We start from the raw sequence: 21,344 nt of genomic DNA on the forward strand, positions 1-21,344 counted from the left end.
AAAAGCACATGGTTCATTTTTAGCTTACACACACACACACGTTGCATCAGGACTCATCTTAGGAGATGTATTTGATTTTGTTTGTTTGCTGGTTATTAATGTTTAAAATTGCATCTCTCTTTTCTACCATATGGCACTTGAGCTCATCCGAACCATTCTGTGCTTGCCATGATGACTGTGCTCTGCCTCCACCAGTTGTTGGAAACGGCAGGAGGGGCGACAGGCTCTTGCCTTCGAATCCTGCTTGCAGCTTTTGCACTGAGACTTCTGCTCAGCTGCTTTGACGGCAGGATGCTGGACTAGAGGGGCCACTGGCCTCATCCGGCAGGGCTCTTGCTCTGCTCTCTCGCTCAGACCTGGGAAGAAGGGCCTCTGCTAAGGGAGCGTTCCCTGTCCACCATTTTTCAAAGCGCTTGTAGTCATGGTGGTAAAAGATTGAAAGGGAAGCGGAGTAATAAGAACAGATTCCAATAATACAGTATGATCCCATCTTACTTGCATTTAACTTTCACGATTGAAGGCCGCTAGTTGACCTCCCGCAAGTGAAATGCAAGCAAGGAGGAGAGCTTAAAAGCCCCTTTTTGCCTTGGGTAGCTGGCTTTTAAGCTCTCCACCTTGTTTGGAAAGCTAGACGCTCTCTGCCCTGGGATGCCCGCGTGGGTGCAGTTTCAGTAAATGCATTGTTGTTGTTTTGAAAAAACCCACATAAGATGCGATCGCGCCGTAATACCGATTGCCCCTCCAGGGGACTTCATGCGCAACGTCTACGAGGACCTGACAGACATGGCCGTCCTGAAGGCCGAGATGGAGCGTGCCTTGGGCGAGCTCAACCGGACGCCAGGAATGGTGCCCATGCGGCTGGTGCTCTTCCGGGACGCCATTGAACACAGTGAGTGAGGGGACCCTGGCTGAGACTTCTCTCTGTGCCGTTTCCATGAGATGCGCCCCCCCCCCCATGAACTGGCATGGGGGAGAATAAGGATTTGCTGAGCTAATAATTTGAACTGGAATACAAAAGGGGGAGGTGAGAGGAGGTCTGGGAAACAAGTTAATAGAAAATAAGTAATGGACATTGTATTTGTTTTAATCACTTTTTATTGTGTATTTTTGTATTTCTGTTATTTTTTGTGATATTTTTTGTGTCTTTTTTGTTTTTGTATTCGGAAATCTTAATAAATATTCTTTAAAAAAAAAAAAAAGAACTGGCATGGGGGAGGACTCTTGTTCTGAGTCTGAAAGACTAGTTTACCCCCGGCCCAGGGTAGCAGCACCCTCCTGCAGGTGGGGTTTGACAGCCATGTGACGATTCTCCCTGCAGTAACTCGCATCGTCCGGGTGATCAGCCAGCCGCGAGGCAACATGCTGCTGGTGGGCATCGGGGGCAGCGGGCGCCAGAGCCTGGCACGGCTGGCCTCGTACATCTGTGAGTACTACACCTTCCAGATCGAGGTCTCCAGGCAGTACCGCAAACAAGAGTTCCGGGAAGGTAAGGATGCCCATCGTCTCCCTCCAGCTTTGGGAGTCTGGCCCACAAAGCCAGCCTGGGGTAGCTACACACCCTCTCCTTTGACCGGCCCTCCCCTGGCTGTTATTTCCCACAGACATCAAGAAGCTCTACCGCCAGACCGGGGTGGACCAGAAGCCCACCACCTTCCTCTTTGTGGACACGCAGATTGCGGACGAGTGCTTCCTCGAGGACATTAACAACATCCTCAGCTCCGGGGAGGTGCCCAACCTGTACAAGCCAGATGAGTTTGAGGAGGTTTGTGTCTCTTCCACACCCCATGGAGCTCTGGGAAGACTAGGACTGGGGAGGGCAGCGCAGGGATCCGTGCCGTTCTGCTTCCTGCTGCAACAGACAGGCTGAATGAGTTCTCCTCCTGGGAAGGGAGAGGTCCGGAGGGTGGCAACATGAGAACAGGGCCTTCTCTGCGGTGGCTCCCCATCTGTGGAGTGTTCTTCCCAGGGAAGCTTGCCTGGCACCTTCATTATACACCTTTAGGTGCCAGGCAAAAACGTTCCTTTTCTAGAAGGCCTTTGGTTGATCCAATTTACAGTGGTGCCTCGCAAGATGAAATTAATTCGTTCTGCAAATTTTTTCTTCTTGCGAGTTTTGCGTCTTGCGAAGCACGGTTTCCCATAGGAATGCATTGAAAATCAATCAACGCGTTCCTATGGAGACCGTCCGGGGACAGAGGGGAAGCGCCGTGCGCCTTCCCCTCTGTCCCCGGACCTGTTTAAAGCAAGGGGCGGTGGGGAGAAGATTGCTTCTCCCCGTTGCCTGCCCCGCAATCTCCGGGGACAGAGGGGAAGCGAATCTCCCCGCTGCCCCTTCCCTTGCTTTAAAACAGGTCCGGGGACAGAGGGGAAGGTGCGCGCCTTCCCCTCTGTCCCCGGAGATTGCGGGGCTGGCAACGGGGAGAAGCGATCTTGCTTCAAAAAAGGTCAAAAGAGGTCCGGGGACAGTGGGGAAGACGCGCTGCGCTTCCCCGCTATCCCCGGAGCTTGCGGGGCAAGCTTCGTTTTGCGAAGCAAGCCCATAGGGAGATGCGTCTTGCGAAGCGGCTAAGAAAACGAAAAACTCCTTCGTCTAGCAATTTTTTCGTCTTCCGAGGCGTTCGTCTTGCGGGGCACCACTGTACATCCTAAATAAGTAAATAAATTCAATCATCATCAGCGGCAGCGGCAGCAGCAGCAGCAGCAACAACAACAACAACAACTTCTAGCTGGGAGATTACCAGCTAGAGGATTGTTGTTGTTGATGATGATGATTGAATTAATAGTCCCAGGCAGCACATGATTTTTTTAAAAAAGAGAGGTACTGAGGCTACATAGTAGGAGCCACCTTTTTTGGACCAATGAGCTATTCCAAGCCGCCCCCACCCCCCAAAAAAGCCCCAGGTGTGTGTGGACCTGGCTCTTGCAGAAAGACACTCATTGTGATACTCTGGTAGGGCTGTGACCATCATACCTGGTCTCAGAGTTGTGACCCTGCCTTGGAGCCTTTCCCCCTAGCATCTGAAGACCTGCAGAGCTTGAAAACCTTCAGGAGCTTTGAGCTTTCTGCCTGCCCTTCCTCTCCCCTTGAGCACCTGAATTTGGGGGGGGGTTGAGCATCTGGGCCTGCGTGAACCCCCAATAATTATATTTAGAGGGGAATTTAGAGGAAGCTGCCTTACCATGCTGGTTCTGTGCACCCAGGTTCATAGAATCATAGAATTGTAGAGCTGGAAGAGACCACGAGGGTCCTCTAGTCCAACCCCCTGTTTTGCCCAACATGGGGCTCAAACCCGCGACCCTGAGATTCAGAGTCTCATGCTCAGCTGGTTAGAGCACGGTGCTGCAAGGTTGCAGGTTTGATCCCCGTATGAGACAGCTGCATCTTCCTGCATCGCAGGGGATTGGACTAGATCAGGCGTAGGCAAACACGGCCCTCCAGATGATTTGGGACTACAATTCCTATAATCCCTGACCACTGGTCCTGCTAGCTGGGGATCATGGGAGTTGTAGTCCCAAAAACATCTGGAGGACCGAGTTTGCCTATGCCTGGACTAGATGATCCTCAGGTTCCCTTCCAGCTCTCTATGATTCCACCATGCTCTGCTCCTCTCCTTGGCACAGAAAGTTTGAGGCGGATCTAGTGAGCAGCACCTGGACTGATGACACGGAGCGGTTCGTTGTTCCCACAAGGGGCGTTTCAAAACTGGCAACAGGTTCCTTTTCCTTTTTTTTTTAAATTTTTTATTAGGGTTTTTACATTACAAAAAATAAAAAGAAAAAAAGAAAGAAAAAATACAGAATAAAAATTGTTAAAAACAGTCATTCTTTCCATCACATTATTTTTCATTAACTTGTTTCTCGGACCTCCTCATACCTCCCTTTTTTGTATTCCAAATCAAATTATTAATTCAACAATTTCTTTCCCTCTTTACGCTACCTAAATCTTATTTTTAAATTATTACAATCTTGAATTTTTACTTGTATAAACCCATTTTTTCATATTCTTTTAACCCATCCTTTTCCTTGATCCTCTTTCTTTCCCCTCTCTCTGCCCCCCCCCCCCGCCTTTCTGTCCCCAGATTCAGAGCCACATCATAGACGCAGCTCGGACAGAGGGCATCCAGGAGAGCCAGGACAGCCTCTTTGCCTTCCTCATTGAGAGGGTGCGGAACAACCTGCACGTGGTGCTGTGCCTGAGCCCAGTCGGGGATCCCTTCAGGTGAGGGGAGGGGGAAGCTGCCGGGATCATCGGAGCAGAGGCTGCTGTCTAGACAGGCACAGGGGCGGCTTCTGCTCGGAGCAACAGCGACTCCTGGTGGACCACAGGGGCGGCTGGAGAAAAATGGCCGTTAATGGCAGGCTAAGTGGGGTGGGCAAATGAGAGGGCCGAGGGCAAGGCCCAAGGAGTAAGGGAAGCGGGGGGAGGCATCGTTGGCGCAACGCCAACTAACGGCTCTCTCCGCTGTGCCTCAGGAACTGGATCCGGCAGTACCCTGCCCTGGTGAACTGCACCACCATCGACTGGTTCTCTGAGTGGCCCAAGGATGCCCTCCTGGAAGTGGCGGAGAAGTACCTGGAGGGCGTGGACCTGGGAACCGTGGAAAAGGGGAGCCTGGACACGGTGAGGGGGAGCCCCTGCCCCTCCCAAAGCGGCGCAGGGGGGGGGGCGTCCTGAAGGTTGGCAGGGCTCGTTTGACAACGAGAAACCAAGCCGTTAGTGCCTGTGGAACACTCTGACACTGGATATTCAGCAGGCGGCTGCTGAAAACTCCGCCAGGCCTATGCATCCATCCACAGCGGTTAATTGATGCATTTAATTTCTTTAAAAATCTGTTGTGTGGTTTCTTCTTCTTTTTTTTATAAGATATTTATTGAAATTTTCCAGAATAATACATTATAAAACAACAAAAAAGAAGCAAAAATACAAAAATACAAAAAAAAAGAAAAGAAAAAATATAAAAACAACTAAAAACACATAAAATTTCCCTTTACCTATTTTCTTTTAACTTATTTTCCGGACCTCCTCATACCTCCCTTTCTTATATTCCAATTCAAATTATAAATTCAGCAAATCCTCACCATTAGTTTTTACTTAATTCAAAACCTTATTTTCCATATCTCTTAAAGCATTACAGCTGGAAACCACTTAATTTCTGTCCAACATCATTCTAACATTCATTAATTTTACAATATTTCTGCAAATAGTCTTTAAACTTCTTCCAATCTTCTTCTGCCGACTCTTTTCCCTGGTCTCGGATTCTGCCAGTCATTTCTGCCAATCCCATATAGTCCATCATCTTCATCTGCCATTCTTCCAGAGTGGGTAGATCTTGTGTCTTCCAATATTTTGCGATGAGTATTCTTGCTGCTGTTGTCGCATACATAAAAAAAGTTCTATCCTTCTTTGGCACCAATTGGCCAACCATGCCCAGGAGAAAGGCCTCTGGTTTCTTTTTAACACTGTAAACCACTGATATAATTTTTTATGACGCAGCAGTATACAAATATCTTTTTATAAACAAATGCGTGGCTGCAGGCAGTGGGTGAGGGTTCCTCTTCCAAGCTGTATGAAGGCAATAATGCTTCTGATGGCCAATTGCTAGAAGCCACAGGAGCGCTTGACTCCTCCCTAATTCTGTCTCTCCTCTCCATCCTGTCTAGATGCAAAAGCGAGTGGCTAGGATCTTTGTGACCATGCACTGGTCTGTGGCCAGGTACTCACAGAAGATGCTGCTGGAGCTGAGGCGCCATAACTACGTCACCCCGACCAACTACCTGGAGCTGGTCTCTGGCTACAAGAAGTAAGGGGGCCCTTCTGGTCTCTCTCCAGGGAAGCCGAGTGGGATGGCCGAGATCCATGGGTGGCCCAATTTCTGGGCTAGGCTGGGCTGCAGAGCAGTCATGGAGCCTTCCCCTTCCTCCTTTTGCAGGCTCCTGGCTGAGAAGCGGAAGGAGCTCTCGGACCAAGCCAACAAGCTCCACAACGGGCTCTTCAAGATCGATGAGACCCGGAAGAAGGTGGAGGTGATGACGCTGGAGCTGGAGGAAGCCAGGAGGAAGGTGGCGGAATTCCAGAAGCAGTGTGAGGAGTACCTGGTCATCATTGTTCAGCAGAAGCGAGAAGCTGATGAACAGCAGAAGGTGGGTGTCCGAGTCCAGGCTCCTGGGATGCTCTCCTCGGTCGGTAAACTAAGCTCTGCGGGCTGGATCAGGCCCAATTGCCTTCTGGATCTGGCCCGCGGCCGGTCCAGGAATTGCCGTGTGGATCGCCAGCATGTGGATTGCCAGCATGTGTGTTCTTTCCCTCTCCCTCACACGTCGCTGGCGGCACCTCCTCCCTCCCTCCTCCTGGCTTCTCCCTGCCCTGCCTAGAGGAGGAAGGGGGCTGGGCTTTGTTGAGCCACAGCTGGCTGAGCGCCCCTCTCGGCGACCGCCATTTAAAGCCGCTCCTCTCCGGAGCCCTTTCGTGCACCACTCATTGTCCCTCTCCTGCCACCGCCACCAGTGGTAAATCTGCCTGGTGCTCTTGCATATATATTTTTTCAAAATATAGTCCAACCCCCCACAAGGTCTGAGGGACAGTGGACCAGCCCCCTGCTGAAAACGTTTGATGACCCCTGGTGCTGAGACTTCTCCTCCCCCTCTCCTCTCCCCACAGATGGTCTCAGCCAACAGTGAGAAGATCGCAGCAGAGGAGATTAAGTGCAAAGCTTTAGCGGACACCGCCCAGAGGGACCTGGAGGAGGCCATGCCTGCTTTGGAGGAAGCCATGAAGGTAGCAGGAAGGGGAGGGACATTGTAGAAGCCCTGCCCCATGGGCTGCAGGGTCTGCTAAGTTAGGCAGCCTGTAAGAGCTGTGCCAGATCTCTGGCGAACCAAACAGCACAGCGGAGTTTGGGGCAGGCAGGATTTGTGACCCGCAGGGTTCCTCTGCTGCAATGCGCACGACTATTTCACTTCAAACAACAGCATTGTGTTTCTTACCGACTCTAGGCAAACGGAGAGATCCATTCCACCAAATTGGCGCTCTCCCAGCTTCCCTGTTAGGAGGCAGTAATGCCACCAACCTGCTTGGCATTAAAAGAGGATTAGAGATATTCGCGAAGGAGGAGGAGAGGGCTATTGGAAGCTACTAGCCAGGGTGGCTCTTTTCTCCCTCCACTGTTGGAGGCAGCAGTGCTTGCAAATGCCAGCTGCTGGCAGGTCCTCCTCGCTGGCATCTGGTTGGCCCTGTGCCAGCAGGATGCTGGAGTAGATGGTCCATTGGGCGGATCCAGCAGGGCTGTTGTAATGTTCTTAACCACACAGCCTTCTGTGCCTGTGTGCATGCTCTGGCGCCACCCTCCCTGCGCAGCCCCAACATGCTGGGATTTCCCAGCTGTGTGGTGATGGCTGGAGATTTAGGATGTTCTACATTCCTCTCCAAGGGTTAGAAGGGTGTGTGTGTCCCCCTTTCCTTCCTGTTTCCATGCTCTGACTCCCTGCCTGACTCTCCCTTTGGAGCAGCCGCTTCTGAAAGGCCCCCGCGCCCTCCTTTCCCTCCCCCCAGGCTTTGGAATCGCTCAACAAGAAAGACTTGACCGAGATCAAGTCTTACGGCCGCCCTCCCACCCTGGTGGAGACAGTCATGCAGGCGGTCATGATCCTGCGAGGCAACGAGCCCACCTGGGCCGAAGCCAAGAAGCAGCTGGGTAAGTAAGGAACCTAAAGCAGGCCCAGAGACAACATGTGTGCGGATAGATAACATGGATCTGGACCGTGATGCAGCAGAGAGGGGGGTGGGAATCCTTTCCATCTGTCCCACTACCCTCTCCCCAGACCTCTTTTTTCTGGGAGGGCATTTGCTACCAGGGTTAGAGACAGCCTGCTTTGGGGCTTCCCAGAACTGTCCTGTTTTGGTCACTCTGTGGGGCCCGGTTGCAGAAGTCTGGTACCACCAGCACGACCCAAAAGGGCTCTCCTGGCTTCACCCGGCTCCCCTGATCTCAATTCTGCTTCTCCAGGTGAGCCCAACTTCATTAAGCAGCTGGTCTACTTTGACAAGGACAACATCTCCGACAAGGTGCTCAAGAAGATCAGCGCCTACTGCTCTCAGCCGGACTTCCAGCCAGACATCATTGGGCGCGTCTCGGTGGCTGCCAAATCCCTGTGCATGTGGGTTAGAGCCATGGAGGTGAGCATCAAAAGCTCCATCTGTGGAAGGGCCCGGCAGCAGCTCTTTGCATGGTGGGAAGACGCTTTGGGGCTCGATCTTTGCAGGTTGCACTCCACCCTCTGCTTCTCCCCACCTTCTCCTTCCCAGATGTACGGCCGCATTTACCGTGTGGTGGAGCCCAAACGCGCTCGAATGAATGCTGCCCTTGCCCAGCTGGCAGAAAAGCAAGCCGCCCAGGCCGAGGCTCAGGAGAGGCTCCGAGAGGTCAGTCGGCCTCCGAGGGCGATCCAGGAGTGCGGTTTGGCCACAGGAGTCATGGAGACTCTTGGCCTCTCTTCTTATTGCATTGTGACTACATCTTATGCACATTTAAGTTGTGGCATCTCAACCACACGCAGTTGAAGTCGGACTGGTTTAAATTCTGTGAGTTAAATCCAAGCTGTAGGAATGGATTTAGACACTTGGAGAGTTTAGTTACTGTCCTTCCTTGCTCACGTTTGTGAGATCAGCAGAGTACCATCCTTTGCAGCTAAACTTGGAAGCGAAGTCAAGGTTGATTTAATAAACCAGGATGCTTTAAGGCAAACTGGATTTTCCTGGTCTCACCCCTTTTCCCCCCTTTAAAAACAACAATCACACACACATTTGAAGAAATAAAAATAGGGTTTACTTACATAGTCTAGGTCTTGAAGCAGCAGTTACCGTAGCAAAATGAAGGCAGGTTTAAGACTGCTATCTAAGTTACAAAAGTACAAAATGTATGTTCAGAAGTGGTGTCTGGGCTGCACAACTCAGACATGCATGTGAGGGTGAGCTTGGAAGCATGATGAAGAAAAAGAAGGATGCCCAAGCAGGAAGGAAGGAAGGAAGCATGTAGGAAGACAAAGGAAGTGACCTCTCTAGCAGTTTTTTCCAGGAAAGCTCTGTGAGCCTCAGTCCCTTCATGTGCCTGTTGGGTTTTCCTGATGCAAAAAGAGCTTTCAAAGCTGGGGTGCAAAGCCCTCTTGGCACGCTGGCTCCAGAAGGCTAAGGATGCTTGACCGAGGGCAGTTTGAGTGTGTGCTTTGAACCAGACTTCTGTGTAAGATGTGGCCCTATTGTATAATGGCGGTGGTAGGGCGTTCCCTCTGTGCATCACCCCAGGCCAGCCCTTGTAGGCATCTTCCCAGCGAGGAAGGCCCTGGCAACGGACCTGCTCCTAAGGCCTCCTCTCCACCCTCGCCCCAACCCCTGCTCAGGTGGCAGAGAAGCTGGAGATGCTGAAGAAAGAGTACGAGGAGAAGCTGGCCCAGAAGGAGGAGCTGCGCAAGAAGTCGGAGGAGATGGAGATCAAGCTGGACCGAGCCGACAAGCTGGTGTCGGGCCTGGCGGGAGAGAAGATCCGCTGGGAGGAAACAGTCAAGGTACGACCCAGGGGGCTGCTCCACACACCCCTGTCTGTCCCTTGGAGTAGGGCGTCAAGTTTTGAGAGGATCATTTCTAGTACCCAGCAAGGGAGACTAAAGCCTTGGGACGTGCAAGGGGATGAGGGGAGGCTACAAGTCACAGAAGATGCTGAGCTCAGAGAATAGAAGATGAAGGGAATGTGGGGTGCAAGAAAAGAGATTGTGGCAGCTTTTTAACATCTCCAAGGGCCCCTTTGCAAGGGGAACCATCTCCTGGGCTCTGTCCTTCCCCTGATCTCCTCCTCCTCCTTCCCTGCAGGGCCTGGAGGAAGATATAGGCTACCTGGTGGGGGACTGTCTTTTGGCGGCCGCCTTCGTCTCCTACATGGGGCCCTTCCTGTCCAATTACCGGGATGACATTGTCTCACACATTTGGATGAAGCAGGTGAGCCTGGTGGCCCTTTCCTGAGAGGCCACCTTCTCCCTCCCGCCATTCCTTTACAAGAATCCCGCCCTTGGTGGAAGGACATGAGGCTGGCAGCAAGGAGCTGGCACTTCCCCACGTGCCACATCATACATGTTCTGCAATGGTGAAAAATCAGTCTCTTAGCGTGGCAGCACCAACACTCTGGCCTCCCTGCTTGTTGACATCGCGCCGGAGCCTTTGCTGTGCTCTTTCCGGCACCTGCTGAAAACATTTTTCTTTAGGCCAGCCTGCCCAGACCTGTAGAATATTGACGTGAGTTCTGCTCTTGCTTTGAATTGACTGCAGATCTCATCTTTTGAACATTGCTTTTACTGATAATGTTATGGTTTTATTCTCTTTGCAAACCACTTTGACGTTTGTTTGTTTTTTTGCCACCACATGGGGTATAAATTTTATGAAATACAGTGGTACCTCGGGTTACATACACTTCAGGTTACATACGCTTCAGGTTACAGACTCCGGTAACCCAGAAATAGTACCTCGGGTTAAGAACTTTGCTTCAAGATGAGAACAGAAATCGTGCAGCGGCAGCGCAGCAGCAGCGGGAGGCCCCATTAGCTAGCTAAAGTGGTGCTTCAGGTTAAGAACAGTTTCGGGTTAAGAACAGACCTCCAGAATGAATTAAGTACTTAACCCGAGGTACCACTGTAAACAAATAGCCGGTGTCCGCCTCCCAGGGTGTCAGCTGGCCAGGCTGACGGGTGAGTAGCTCGGAAGACGTGTTGGGATCCTTCTGCTCGTGGGAAGAGCAGGCCGTTCTGAGTGGGGCTTGACTGGCTTGCCTGCTTCTGCTCCCCCCCCTGCAGACTCGAGAGCTCCATGTGCCTTGCTGCCCCCGCTTCACCTGTGACAGCTTCCTTGCCAACCCCACCATCGTGCGCAACTGGAACATCCAGGGCCTGCCCTCCGACAACTTCTCCACCGAGAACGGGATCATTGTCACACGAGGCAACCGGTGAGCCTTGGTCTGCGAGAGGGAGTTCAGGGCTCCCTGCACCCCCTGGGGATGCTTCTCAGGCCCACCACGGCCCTCTCCCCTTGGATCATCTATTGGGGGTGCGGGGACCCAGAAGCCCAAAGGTGAGATGCCGAGGGGCCCCAGCGCACCTGAAGCCCCAATGTGTCTTTGCCAGGTGGCCTCTCATGATTGACCCCCAGTGCCAGGCCACGAAGTGGATCAAGAACATGGAAGCCAAAAAAGTAAGGAGGAGCTTCATTGCAGATGCTTGCTTCTCTAGGTTTGAACTCCCTGCCCTGTGATTTCTGCACCCTACTCCCTTGTCCCTGTTTGCTGTTGCAAACAAATACTCGTTGCCCTTCAGTTCCAGCCCCCTGTACCTGCTTCAAAGCAGACGTGCATTCGGATGTTGGTCTAGCAGCTGGATCCAACATCTGTTTACCTGCCTGGGAGATTCTCTGACGTGGGTGGCAGCCAGAGAGGCGTTCTGGTGGCCCTCTCATGCTCCCGCCCCCTCTGCCTCCCACAGGGCCTCAAGATAATTGACCTGCAGATGCCTGACTATATGCGCATCTTGGAGACGGCCATCCAGTTTGGCACCCCGGTCCTGCTGCAAAACATTCAGGAGGAGCTGGACCCCACACTGGCCCCCATCCTCAACAAGTCCGTCACCAAAGTGGGTGAGCGCCTGGCTTCTGCCTGCTGCTGGGAAAGGAGGTGGTGACTTCTGGGCACCTGACTGCATATTTCATCCAGGTTTGGGATTTGAGGTTTGGGGGGGAGAGGAATTCGATGGAGGAATGGATGCCAGCTTCCCGGAAAGGGGCTGGCATCTTGTCCAGAGAGAAAGAAGGCCCAGGTCAAAGACCCCTAATTCCACCCCCACCTTGGTCCTGACCTGTATTTGATTCCGTCCCTCTCTTTCTTTTTTCTTTCCCTTTTTTCTTTTTTCTTTTCCTTCTCCTCCTGCGATGAGGCAACATTTTAATATTTTAATGTTTCAGTATTTTAATGTTGTATTTTAATTTTGTTTTTAAGTTGTAATCATTCAACTTGTTTTTATTATTGCTTGTAAGCTGCCCTGAGCCCAGCCTTGGCTGGGGAGGGCAGGGTATAAATAAAAATTATTATTATTATTATTATACCTGTGTGTCTTTGTAGGCGGCCGCCTGCTGATAAGGCTGGGGGACAAGGAAGTGGAATACCACCCTGATTTCCGATTCTACCTCACCACCAAACTCCCCAACCCACACTACACGCCGGAGACGTCCTCCCAGACCACCATCGTCAACTTTGCTGTCAAAGAGCAGGTAGGGAGCACAACCAGGGAGAGCGTTGGCGCTGCTGCCGGGCTCCTGTCTTGCTCATGGGCTTCCGATCGGGGCATCTGGTTGGTGAGAATGGGATGCTGGGCTGTGGTGGGCCCCCTTTGGCCTCATCCAGGCTTCTCACCGCCTCGATGCTGGGAATTCTTTCCAGCTCCTGGGATTTGAGGTGGGAGGAGATGGGCGGTTTGGAAAGGGACAGATTCCACCCCCTGCAGAAGACTTCATAGGAGGGAAGAAGAATTGCTAGGAGGGTGGGGAACATCCTTCATGCCAAACGATGGGGGGGGGGAGAGGCAGAGGGGTCCGTACTGAGTGTCCTGGGCCTCTTCAGGGGCTGGAAGCTCAGCTGCTGGGGATTGTGGTCCGGAGAGAGAGGCCCGAGCTGGAAGAGCAGAAGGACAACCTGGTCCTCAACATCGCAGCTGGCAAAAGGAAGCTGAAGGAGCTGGAGGACGAGATCCTGAGGTAACGGGGCTGGGCAAGGGGACATGCAGGTGCTGTGGAAAAACAGGATCCTTTTGAGGGTTCGTCACTTGTGTGTGTGCTGACGCTTTGTGCCTGAAGAGCATCATGTAAAGGAACTGGCGGTGGAGGCCACAAAGCCTGCGTGGTTGGGCCTGTGGGGTGATACGTGGCAGTCCTTACTGACCAGGAGAAGGAAGGTGGCTGCTGTGTTCTGCACTCCCTTCACCCCCTTTACCTTTTGTGGAGGCTGAGCATCATGTTGAAAGTCTGCCCTTTCCTCTCCTCTCTTCCCCGTAAACTCAGCCGACAGTTCTGCAGGCTCAGACCCCACCTCCTCCTCCATCATCTGGGGCTTCTCCAGCCCAGAGGAGGCATCTTTCCCTCCCTGCCTCTTGGGCAAAGCTGCAGGGCTCTGTTTCTGGTCCTCAGGCCCTCTGTGGAGTGGGCACAGGTGTTCTGCCCTCGCTTGCACCCCCCTCGCTGGGCTCACCTCTCCCACTTTCCACAGGTTGCTGAACGAAGCCACGGGCTCGCTCTTGGATGACGTGCAGCTTGTGAACACACTCCAAACCTCAAAGGTCACAGCCACCGAGGTCACAGAGCAGCTGGAGACCAGCGAGACCACGGAGATCAAAATCGACACTGCCCGGGAGGTGAGAGGATGGATTCTGGTACTCAGAAACATTTTTGCCTCTGACCATGGAGACAGTGCATAGCCATTGTGGCTAGTAGACCCCAACAGCCCTTGCCTCCACAAATTTGTCTAAATCCTCTTCTCTTGGTTGCTGGCCATCACTGCCTCCTGTGGCAGGGAGTTCCGTATTTCAACTCTGTGTTGTGAGAAGAAGCACTTTCTTTTTTGTCTGTCCAGAATCTTCCAATATCCACCTTCGTGGATGTCTGCAAGTTCTAGTCTGGTGGGAGAGGGAGGGAAACTTTCCTCTATCCACTTTCTCCAGGTGATACCGTATTTCATAAACTTCAGGTGGAATCCCCCCCCCCCCAGAACTGAGGGTCTTGAGGAAGATTTGTGGGTGCAGATGCTGTGCCTGAATCCCTCCTGGGCTTCTCCACAGTCCATAGGAGCTAGTAACTTGCTCTTTGACTGGTGATGTACTGATTCTGCAGGAAAGGTCATTTCTCTGGGAGTGAGTGGTTTGTGTGCTGGGGTAGAGGCCTCACCCCATGGCTGATTCACCCCCAGTGGCTCCTCTCCCCCCCCATCTCCTGGTGGGCATCCTGCTCCTGCCCTCCGACTGCTTGCCAACTCACTTGCCGCACGTGCTCTCGCCAGGCCTACCGACCATGTGCTCAGCGGGCGTCCATCCTCTTCTTCGTCCTCAACGACATGGGCAGGATCGACCCCATGTACCAGTTCTCCCTCGATGCCTACATTGACCTCTTCAACCTCAGCATCAACAAGAGCCATCGGAGCACCAAGCTGGACGAGAGAATCCGCTTCCTCAACGAATACCACACCTATGCCGTCTACAGGTAACCCACTTCATGCCGGGGGGAGTGCCAACCACTGCCACAACTCCTTTCCCTGTTGCACCTGGCAATCTCTGCCCTTGGGGTCTCCTTCCTGAGGAACGAGGCGTGTTCAATTTAACTGGGAGAAGTTCTCTGCAATCCTCAGACTTTCCCCATATAGTCCATATACAACAACAACAATTTATTATTTATACCCCACCCATCTGGCTGGGTTTCCTCAGCCACTCTGGGTGGCTTCCAACATAACACTAAAATACAATAACCTATTAAACATTAAAAGTTTCCCTAAACAGGGCTGCCTTCAGATGTCTTCCAAAAGTTTGGTAGTTATTTTTCTCTTTGACATCTGGTGGGAGGGCGTTCCACAGGGCGGGCGCCACCACCGAGAAGGCCCTCTGCCTTGTTCCCTGTAACTTGGCTTCTCGCAGTGAGGGAACTGCCAGAAGGCCCTCAGTGCTGGGCCTCAGTGTCCGGGCAGAATGATGGAGGTGGAGACGCTCCTTCAGGTATACTGGATGGAGGCTGTTTAGGGCTTTCAAGGTCAGCACCAACACTTTGAATTGTTCTCAGAAACGTCAAATGACAGGACGCCTGTTCCAGACAGGCGCTGGAAGTTCAGGCTTCACCCTCTTGAATATCTGAGAAAGTGTCTCAAACAACTGTGGGATATGTGGAGACAAATCAGGCACTTTCTATCACATGTGGTGGCTATATAAGAAAATGCAGGCATTTTGGGAGAGTATCCACTTAGAACTACAAAAAATGATAGAGATTTCCTTTATGAGAAAACCAGAAGCTTATCTTCTGGGGATTACAGATTTGGATATTCTGCAAAAAATGAAAAGTTTTTTTTTTAATATGCCACAGTGGCAGCAAGCATTCTTATCGCTACAAAATGGAAGAGTGATGAAATCCCCTCTATTCGTGAATAGATCCAAAAGCTAACAGAATATATGGAGTTAGACAGTTTATCAGAAAAAAATAAAGAACAAACCAAAACGGGAATTTGTCTCAAAATGGGAAGTCTTCAAAGTTTATTTGAAAAACAGCTATAGCACTTTAAACTCTGTTGCAGCATTTGAATAACTTCAGTAGTAGCTTTAAGAAACATGTGAGGCCTCAGATAAACCAATAATTAGTTCATCTATGATAAAAGTGTGTATTGGCAACAAATAATATATAATTGAAATAAGGAATAGACGGGAGGTCGGGTCTATAGTTCAAGGACCACTTTTTGCTTTATTGATTTGTAATTAATAGTGTCTATCACTCTTTTTATTTGTATTTTTGTTTCATTTTTTCATTTTTTGGTGTATCAATAAAATAAGAAAAGCATATCTGAGAAAGGAGGCTGCTGTGAGTTCTCTCCGAGCTCCAACCCTTCCTTCCGTTTTCTGTGTGGCTTCTCTTAGGTATACCTGTCGAGGCCTCTTTGAGCGGCACAAGCTGCTTTTCAGCTTCCAGATGTGTGCCAAGATCCTGGAGGTCTCCGGCAACCTCAAGATGGACGAGTACAACTTCTTCCTGCGCGGGGGAGTGGTAAGAGCTCAAGAGCCACCCTGATGGATCAGACCAAAGGCCAAGCTGGCTCAGTAGCCTTCTATTACTGTAGCCAGCCAGGTGCCTACGGGAAGCGGACAAGCGGGACCTGAGTGCGAGAGCAGCACACACCCCTTCGTCATCCCCAGCAACTGGGCATGCAGATGCGTACTGCCTTTGGTCCTGGATGCAGAGTATAGCCATCGTTTTGAGTAGCCCTTGATAGCCTTATCCCCCATTAGGTAAAGGTAAAGGTCCAGTCATGGCCGACTCTGGGGTTGTGGCGCTCATCTTGCTTTATTGGCCGAGGGAGCCAGGTCAAGTGGCCAGCATGACTAAGCCGCTTCTGGCGAACCAGAGCAGCGCATGGAAACGCCGTTTACCTTCCCACCAGAGTGGTACCTATTTATCTACTTGCACTTTGACGTGCTTTCGAACTGCTAGGTTGGCAAGAGCAGGGACCAAGCAATGGGAGCTCACCCTGTCGCGGAGATTCGAACCACCAACCTTCTGATCGGCAAGCCCTAGGCTCTGTGGTTTAACCCACAGCTCCACCTGCATCCCTTAGCCCCCATAAATTTGTCTAGTTTCTTTTAAAGCCATCAAATTGGTGGCTATCGCTAATTACTGCCGTAGCGAAACATAGTTTAGCAACGTGCCGTGGGAAGAAGTCTTTCCTTTTCTCTGTCTTGAATCTTTCCCTGCAAAAAAGATCTTAAGCTTTGCTGGATGAGCCCATTGGGTTCTCGTATTATAAGAGAGGGAGGAAAACTCTTTATCTGCTTCCTCTGTACCATGTACAATTGTATGCATCTGTATTGTGTATCTCTTGTCTTCTTGTCTAAAGTAAAAAAAGCAAATTTTGGCAACCTTCCTTCATAGGGAAGCTGCTCTAGCCCTTTAGTCATTTTGCTTGCCCTTTTCTGCACCTTTTCCAGCTGTGCAGTATCTTAACGTATAGAGATCAGCAGTGTACACAGAATTATTATTTTTATTTAGTGAGTTTGTTGTGTTTAAATCCCACCTTTCTTCCGAGGAGCTCGAGGTGGTGTAAACAGTTCTCAGCCTCTCGATTTTATCCTCATGACAGCCCTGTGAGGTGGATTAAGTTGAGAGTGACTAACTGGCCCAATGTCACCCATTGAGCTTCATAGCTGAGTGCAGATTTGAACCCTGGTCTCTCCCAGATCCTAGTCCAACACCAACTGCTGAACCACACTGGCTCTCAAAGAAGAAGCATGGCAGTGGTTCGGAAAACGGGAACAAATGTCTCAGCAGCATCAAATGGGCAGAGACTTCAGGAAGTTATCGCTTGTGCAAGCATAACAAAGTCCCCAGCGAGATCTGAACTCGCGACCCTCGGTTCACAAGGCCAGTGCTCTAACCCCAGAGCTATAGAGCCTTGCACTCCATTGAATTATGCGATGCACAGCATTCCAAGCACGGAACAGATTTGCGCAATCTGATTTATGGTACTGGTAGTTTTATTCTCTGTGCAGCGGGAGGGAGGCGTCCAGAAATGGGTTGCCCCCGCCATACAGCTTTGAAGGCCTAGGCTCTTTCTTTCCTGCCTTGCCCAAGCCCAGGGCAACTTTTCCTTCTCTCTGGTCTCGCATTCCCTCCCCGCTTGTGTCTGCTCTGCAGCAGTTTTCCTCGGGTTTTGTCCTTTCAACCTTATTTGCCTTTCCCTTTCCCCGCTTTCAATAACTTCCCGTACACACACAAAAAAGAAGAGACATCTTTGTTTTTTACCTCTCCTTATCCTCTTGGGTCCCTCCTTTGTTATCCTTTCTTCTCCCACTGCCTGAGCATGGCGCCGGTGGAGAAAATGTCATTTCTGCAAGGAGAAATCAACACGCAAAAGAAAGTCAGCCAGGCTGGGGAGACGGCGGGTTTAAAAACAACGTTCTCCCGGTTACCTTGACGGTTGCCATTGAGTCCCCCGCCCGCCCCCCCCCCCCACAACACAGAGGCTTCTCAAGGCTCTTCTTCACTGGAGAGACAATTTTCTGAAGAGGCAAATTGTGAAGATTTTGCCCACCAAGCCTATAGAGCAGGCAGATGCCAATCTTACCAGTTCCTACATGGTCTCAAAATAATGTCGGACGCCTTTGACTGTCTGGCTGGCTCCAGCAAGATTGCTGGTGTCTGGACTCAGCTGGTGTAAGACTGCAGCTCTGGCAGGGCCTTGGTGTTGAAGGAAGGCTCAGGCAGCTGATTCCCTGCCATAACCGGCCGTCATTGTTTGTGCCAGGGGACATTGCTATGGGCCATTGTCCCTAGAGGGTGCTGATCCCTGCCACCCATGGCACCCCTGTCTCTTCGCCGCAAATCTGAGGGCTCCCTTGGACAAAAACACAAGGACACCAGCCAGGAATACCAGAGCAAAACAGCAGCCATTAGGCTTGGTCTTTATTGAAGACTGTCACGACAGGACTCCCACCTGCCACAAGGTGGAACAAGATGGAAGCCCCGAACAAAAGAGCCCCCAAAGTTTTATTAGCTGCTAATCCCCATGTTACACCCCCCCAAACTACATCATGGTTACATCATGAAAGGGGAGGTCTGGTGGCAGGAATCTGAGCATCCTGGACCCTGCCCCATGGTTCCCTTGCCCTCCACCAAACACCCATCAGGTGAAACAAAAGAGATATTTACATTTCCCTGTTTCCCAGCTAAGTTAATCACACCCTTTTGTCTTCATCTGGGTTTGTTATTTCTGGAATGGCACCCAGGTATCAGGATGCCAGGGATTATCACTCAGGCAGTGGGGCTGCTGAGTAGCTGAGCTCACATGTCTAAATGAATTTCCGTAGTTTTCCCTGTGAGCCAGCACATAGATAACATTTGTCAGTGAATTGTTACATTTGGTGTTGTGCAGCAGAGGCCCTTTGAATAGATAGGAAGAAACTGTGATGGGGTGTTTTGTGGGGACAAATCACAAAAGTCACAAAAGTGATTGTGCTGATTTTGGCAGTGGGCTGCATGTGCATGATACCTGCTGGAGGGGCAACCCCCCCCCCAACCCATACATAAATTCATAGAACACACGGGATGCTTCTTCTGCCTTTTGCTGCTTCAGAAATTGCCCCCCATCCTTTAAATCCACACAGTTCTCACACCATCCCACGCCCCATATAGGGCTGGGGTGGGGAAACATTCCAGATCATTATCTCCCCACCTGCTGGCAGGCCCAATTTGACAAGTGATTGGGGGGCCCCATCTATCAGTCACTTGCCCTCCCAATATTGGGGCTGGGGGTGAGGTATGAAGAGCATTGGATCAGTGGCGGTCCTGCTGCTGCATCAGCACAGCCCTGACCATTGTGCCCCCCCCCCATGCATCCCCATTGCCCTGACAAGGGACGCTTCTGTGGCTTGTTTGCCCCCCCCCCGGGGAGAGAGTTTGGGCTGGCTACCAAGAGGAGCAGTCCCTCTGGATGTGTAGTACCCCCAAAAGGTTGAGATCTCCTTGGGCCTTGACTTCCGGTAGAGGAACATGGCGGACTGAGTGTCTTCTGTCGGCAGGTTGTCGATGGAGATAATTACATGGCGATTGATGATAGCCAATACGTAAATCTTGGCTGTCAAATTCACCCTGGAGATAATAGTGAACAAGGACTTAAAGTCAAATGCTGTGTTCTGTGTCTTTTCAAAATCAAAATGGAAAGCTATGGCTAATGCAACAGGAAATGGGAACAGGCGATAAGGAACTGGGTGAAAACTAATGAGTATATAATAAGTAAAGAACTATGGAATATTATTTTAATATATGATCACAGTGGAGACACTTGTGTGGACAAAAATGGAAAGGTGTCTTATTGGAGGCGAAAACCATTGCTGACATTTATTAATAAAAATAATTAGATAACCCCTTTTGGACTTTTTGTGTAAAAAAGGAAACTGAATTAATTTGATACATTTGGGTTGTAAGATTGGGGAAATATTGCCTAACAGAAGGTAGATCAGTTGGATGTCATTCTAGAGTGAATATTTCGAATAATTTCTTTTATATAACTGACAGATGGAAAATCAGAAGTCCATTATGTTCTTTTTATTTTCTTTTATATTTTTGTTTTTCCTTCGATGCTGTCTCTTTCCCGTTCTGCTTTTATTTAGATTTCTTTTTTAGCTTATTGCATTATGAAAAAGCTTTAATAAAATCTTACATTATTTTTTTAAAAAAAGAAATCTCCCCAGGCCTTGCCCCACAACAGAGGCATGCCATGTGGGCAGCCAGGGGCAGAATGCAGCTTGGCCGTCCCGCAGGTCCTTGGGGGAGCCCTCTGGGAGGTTTCCCCAGAGCCTGGCTTTGTAATCTGAGAGGCCCTTGAAGCTCAGCCAAGCCCCGTCCATGACAATGGGCCAGAGAGCAAGACTGGCTCCCCGCCTAGCAGGACAGCCATGGAGAGGGGGAAGTAGAGGGGGAAAGCCACCCCAACCTCCTGCAGCCTGCTCCTCGCTAGATGTTTCCTGAGGGAAAACCCAGAGCAGGCCGGGAAATGGCCAGAGACTTTTCCTTCCCCCTACAGTGGTGCCTCGCAAGACGAAATTAATCCGTTCCGCGAGTCTCTTCGTCTTGCGGTTTTTTTGTCTTGTGAAGCATGGCTATTAGCGGCTTAGCGGCTTTAAGAAAAAGGAAACAAACTCGCAAGAACTCGCAAGACGTTTCGTCTTGCGAAGCAAGCCCATAGGGAAATTTGTCTTGCGGAACGACTAAAAAAACGGAAAACTCTTTCGTCTTGCGCGTTTTTCGTCTTGCGAGACATTCGTCTTGTAAGGTACCACTGTACTTTCACCTTGAGGTCCGAGGCTGGCCCCCACCTGGGCACACCTGGCATTATACCAGTGCCATTCCTGAGATGACTGTGTATGTGTGTCCATGGCCAGATTTGCTGCCAAGGCCATCTCCAGGGGCCCTCTCTCTGGCAACCATATTTTACCCATAATGCTCCCCGCTTTGCCTGTGCCATTCCTCCCCTGTTGAGGAGAGTCTCTCGCTATGCAGCAGAGGTGGGCAGAATCTGACCAGAGCCCTTCACGCCCAGGACGCTGGGCCCATCCCAGGCCTTCTGGAGAAGATGGCGGATGTTCAGAAATACCTTGGCATACGGGGAGGCCTGCTTCACCTCCCCCAAATACCCTGAAAGCAAAGGTGTATCAAATAGCCTGATCTCCCCCCACGGATTTGCCTAATCCTCTTTTAAAACCATCCGAGCTGATGGCCTCCTGTGGGAGGGAGTTCCGCAGTTGAACTGTTGTGTTGTGGGAAGAAGCACTCTCAACGAAAACCTGTCCTGATTCATAGAATCATAGAATCATAGTTGGAAGAGACCACAAGGGCCATCGAGTCCAACCCCCTGCCAAGCAGGAAACACCATCAGAGCACTCCTGACATATGGTTGTCAAGCCTCTGCTTAAAGACCTCCAAAGAAGGAGACTCCACCACACTCCTTGGCAGCAAATTCCACTGTCGAACAGCTCTTACTGTCAGGAAGTTCTTCCTAATGTTTAGGTGGAATCTTCTTTCTTGT

The 21,344-nt window shown here is 50.8% G+C and overlaps 1 protein-coding gene across 1 annotated transcript in view; it reads left to right on the top strand.

The window, feature by feature from the left end:
* The window catches only part of DNAH2 (dynein axonemal heavy chain 2), a 141,691-nt gene that overhangs the window by 106,251 nt on the left and 14,096 nt on the right, over nt 1-21,344 (top strand). Inside the window, exons 55-75 of the mRNA XM_081835573.1 lie at nt 746-889; nt 1,319-1,486; nt 1,602-1,762; nt 4,080-4,219; nt 4,474-4,621; nt 5,662-5,801; nt 5,931-6,141; nt 6,659-6,775; nt 7,550-7,691; nt 8,004-8,173; nt 8,303-8,419; nt 9,394-9,558; nt 9,860-9,985; nt 10,834-10,982; nt 11,161-11,227; nt 11,515-11,665; nt 12,147-12,295; nt 12,645-12,778; nt 13,287-13,431; nt 14,073-14,272; nt 15,685-15,811. Coding sequence (XP_081691699.1) covers nt 746-889; nt 1,319-1,486; nt 1,602-1,762; nt 4,080-4,219; nt 4,474-4,621; nt 5,662-5,801; nt 5,931-6,141; nt 6,659-6,775; nt 7,550-7,691; nt 8,004-8,173; nt 8,303-8,419; nt 9,394-9,558; nt 9,860-9,985; nt 10,834-10,982; nt 11,161-11,227; nt 11,515-11,665; nt 12,147-12,295; nt 12,645-12,778; nt 13,287-13,431; nt 14,073-14,272; nt 15,685-15,811 — 3,071 coding nt within the window. The remainder of the gene's footprint in view (nt 1-745; nt 890-1,318; nt 1,487-1,601; nt 1,763-4,079; nt 4,220-4,473; nt 4,622-5,661; nt 5,802-5,930; nt 6,142-6,658; nt 6,776-7,549; nt 7,692-8,003; nt 8,174-8,302; nt 8,420-9,393; nt 9,559-9,859; nt 9,986-10,833; nt 10,983-11,160; nt 11,228-11,514; nt 11,666-12,146; nt 12,296-12,644; nt 12,779-13,286; nt 13,432-14,072; nt 14,273-15,684; nt 15,812-21,344) is intronic.

The sequence above is a fragment of the Podarcis erhardii genome, assembly GCF_964252035.2.
Source record: "Podarcis erhardii genome assembly, chromosome: 13".
Taxonomy (NCBI): Eukaryota; Metazoa; Chordata; class Lepidosauria; order Squamata; family Lacertidae; genus Podarcis; species Podarcis erhardii.